The following is a 2,454-nucleotide window of genomic DNA, read 5'->3' on the forward strand; positions in this document are numbered from 1 at the left end:
AATTCTGAGGAATTCAATTCAGAGATCTTGTGCGCACCGGACGCTGTTCTACGATCTACTCAGTGTTGCATCATAAAATACCAAGCCATAATTACTTAGTAAAAATACATACAGATATAACATCTGGCGACGAGAAATTCAACAGATACCAAGTCACGATTCGCAGAAACTGGTGTACTGTCAAAACTGCCCGAGGGTGGCCCGTTTTCCAGACAGTGCTACGATGGAAATAAACAAGTACGAAGCGGAACGTTGCATTGAACTGGCTAAGGCCGCGCTGACCGCAGAAAATCTGGCAAAGGCGGAACAGCTGCTCAAAAAGTCACAAACCCTGTATCCGCTGCCGGAGGCGGAACTGTTGTTGAAACGCATGAACCGGGAAGCAGCGTACAAGCCATCGGAACCGAAGAAACGGAAAGCCTACGATCTGAACCGCACGACCAACAACGGTTCCGGGCCGGGCCGTAAAAGGCCGAGGGCTGGCTTTACCTATGGCCAGAACGAGTTCACCTTTCGGCCGGACTTTGAATCGGAGGGGTACCCGAACGACTCGTTCAACATATTCTTCGGCGGAGGCTTCCCGCAGCCGCAACAGCAACAGCAATGGTACCAGCATCGGCAGCAGCAGCAATGGCAGCAGCAGCAACGGCAGCAGCAGCTAGAACAGCAGGAAATACTGCAACAAATGATGTTGGTGCTGCAGCAGCGACTACAGCAGCAACCGCACCAGCAACGGCACCTGCAACGAAAGAGACAATGGCACCAGCAACGTCACCAGGAACGGCAGCAGCAGCAACAACATCAGCAACAGCAGCAGCAACGGCATCAGCAACGAAAGAAGCAACGGCAGCAGCAACAGCAGCGTTAACAGCAGAAGCAACAGCAGCTGTTCCGCACCCGGGCCGGGTGTACCGTGAGTTGTGCGAATCACTAGTTTATTTCAGACGAAATATACACGCAGCTGTTATTTAAGTAACTGAGAATTCGTTTTTATCTTGCTTTTCGAAAGTAGTGTAACTTCCGTCGTTACTTCCGTCCCAGGAGCGTATTTATCACCGGTCAATTCGAACGAAAACGTTCCAATCACTGACAATCACCGACTGATCGATGACCATTGCTCGAATCAACGTTATTCTCGCCGCCCATTGATCCTCTGGCCAGTTCAGTTGCTTATCGTCTCAAATTTTTCAATTTAATAGCTCGTGCAATAAAACAGCTTTATGGTTACCAGGAGTTGTTAGCCGATTAAGGATCCATTCATTCTTGTTGGTTACTATCTAACCAATAAGATGTAGCTCAAATCTTGCAATTTAGACACACCTTTTCAGAAATGTATATTAGAACTGCAGGCGACAGCAGTGTTCATTCACGTTTTTATTATGTTACGTTTTATCTCGCCAACAATAGAGGATTGTTGATTAGCGTTATCCATTGGTCGGTGCTGTTATCAACACTATTTAAAGGAGTGTTCCGATTGAATGTTTGCATTCATTTCTAATCGACGGTGGTTAGCGGAGTGCACAAGTGTTACAATAGCCAGTTACGGTAGTAAGCATAAATGGAGGCTAACAAAGACGAAGCAAAACGTTGCCTTGAGCTGGCAACGGGTGCCTTTGATGCAGGAAATCTAGTAAAGGCAGAGAAGTTGCTGAAAAAATCCCAATCGATGTATCCGCTGGAAGAGGCGAAAGCATTGCTGAAGCGCATGAAGCCTACCGCGTCCAGTTCCGGGTCAGGCAGCACACGAACGTCACTGCAAACGAGTGAAGAGTCGGTTCCCCGGCAGCGAACGGAGAATGGGAAGGGCAGCAATAAACCTCGCCAACGAACGGCAAATCCGGGAGGAGATAAGCCGTCGGAAGCCGGCGGACATCGTGAAGCGCGTGCTAAAGTCTAAAGATTTGTACGAAGTGTTGTGTGTTGTGATAGACGCATCGAAAGAAAGCATTACAAGAAGCTAGTATTACAGGTGCACCCGGACAAAGCTAAAGCCCCTGGGTCGGCTGAAGCTTACAAAATCGTGAACAAGGTATTCGCAACACTGAGCGACGATGAGCGGCGAGCAGACTACGATAGTCGTGGATCTTCCGAAGGTGGAAACCCACCGGTGGACCGTGCAAGACCTTCACCGGGTTCCTCGAAGTGACATTTTACAGACGATCACGGCGGCTTCACCTACAACAAGTCACATGGAGGCCAGGATGATAGGTAAACCAATAGACGCGATCATTCAAGGTCTTCGAGACGATCACCTCCACCATTCGTAGATCCTCCACCGAGTTCTTCTCGAAGACATTCTGCCGGTGCTAAAAGTAGTTATCCGTACAACGCATTTTTTTTTCTTATGGATTATAGAGACTTTGAGCTGCAATAGCTTAACATAATTCGTCTCTAATCCGCACAACGCGGCTTCGATGTGACCTATCAGAATCGCTGTCCGGATTGCATCATACT

General features: G+C 48.3%; 1 protein-coding gene across 1 annotated transcript; it reads left to right on the plus strand.

The window, feature by feature from the left end:
- The first annotated feature begins 223 nt into the window (after positions 1-223).
- Positions 224-2,146, plus strand: LOC128276929 (dnaJ homolog subfamily B member 14-like). The gene is made up of 2 exons (XM_053015389.1): positions 224-600; positions 1,930-2,146. The coding sequence occupies exons 1-2, from the start codon at positions 224-226 to the stop codon at positions 2,144-2,146; spliced, it is 594 nt and encodes a 197-aa protein (XP_052871349.1).
- The last annotated feature ends 308 nt before the right edge of the window (positions 2,147-2,454 follow it).

Source organism: Anopheles cruzii, unplaced genomic scaffold, assembly GCF_943734635.1.
Source record: "Anopheles cruzii unplaced genomic scaffold, idAnoCruzAS_RS32_06 scaffold03100_ctg1, whole genome shotgun sequence".
Classification (NCBI taxonomy): domain Eukaryota; kingdom Metazoa; phylum Arthropoda; class Insecta; order Diptera; family Culicidae; genus Anopheles; species Anopheles cruzii.

Coding starts and splice junctions, on each gene's coding strand:
- LOC128276929 (XM_053015389.1), top strand. CDS start 224: ATGGAAATAAACAAGTACGAAGCGGAACGTTGCATTGAACTGGCTAAG. Junction 601..1,929: donor CCGCAGCCGCAACAGCAACA/GCAATGGTACCA, acceptor GTGTTGTGATAG/ACGCATCGAAAGAAAGCATT.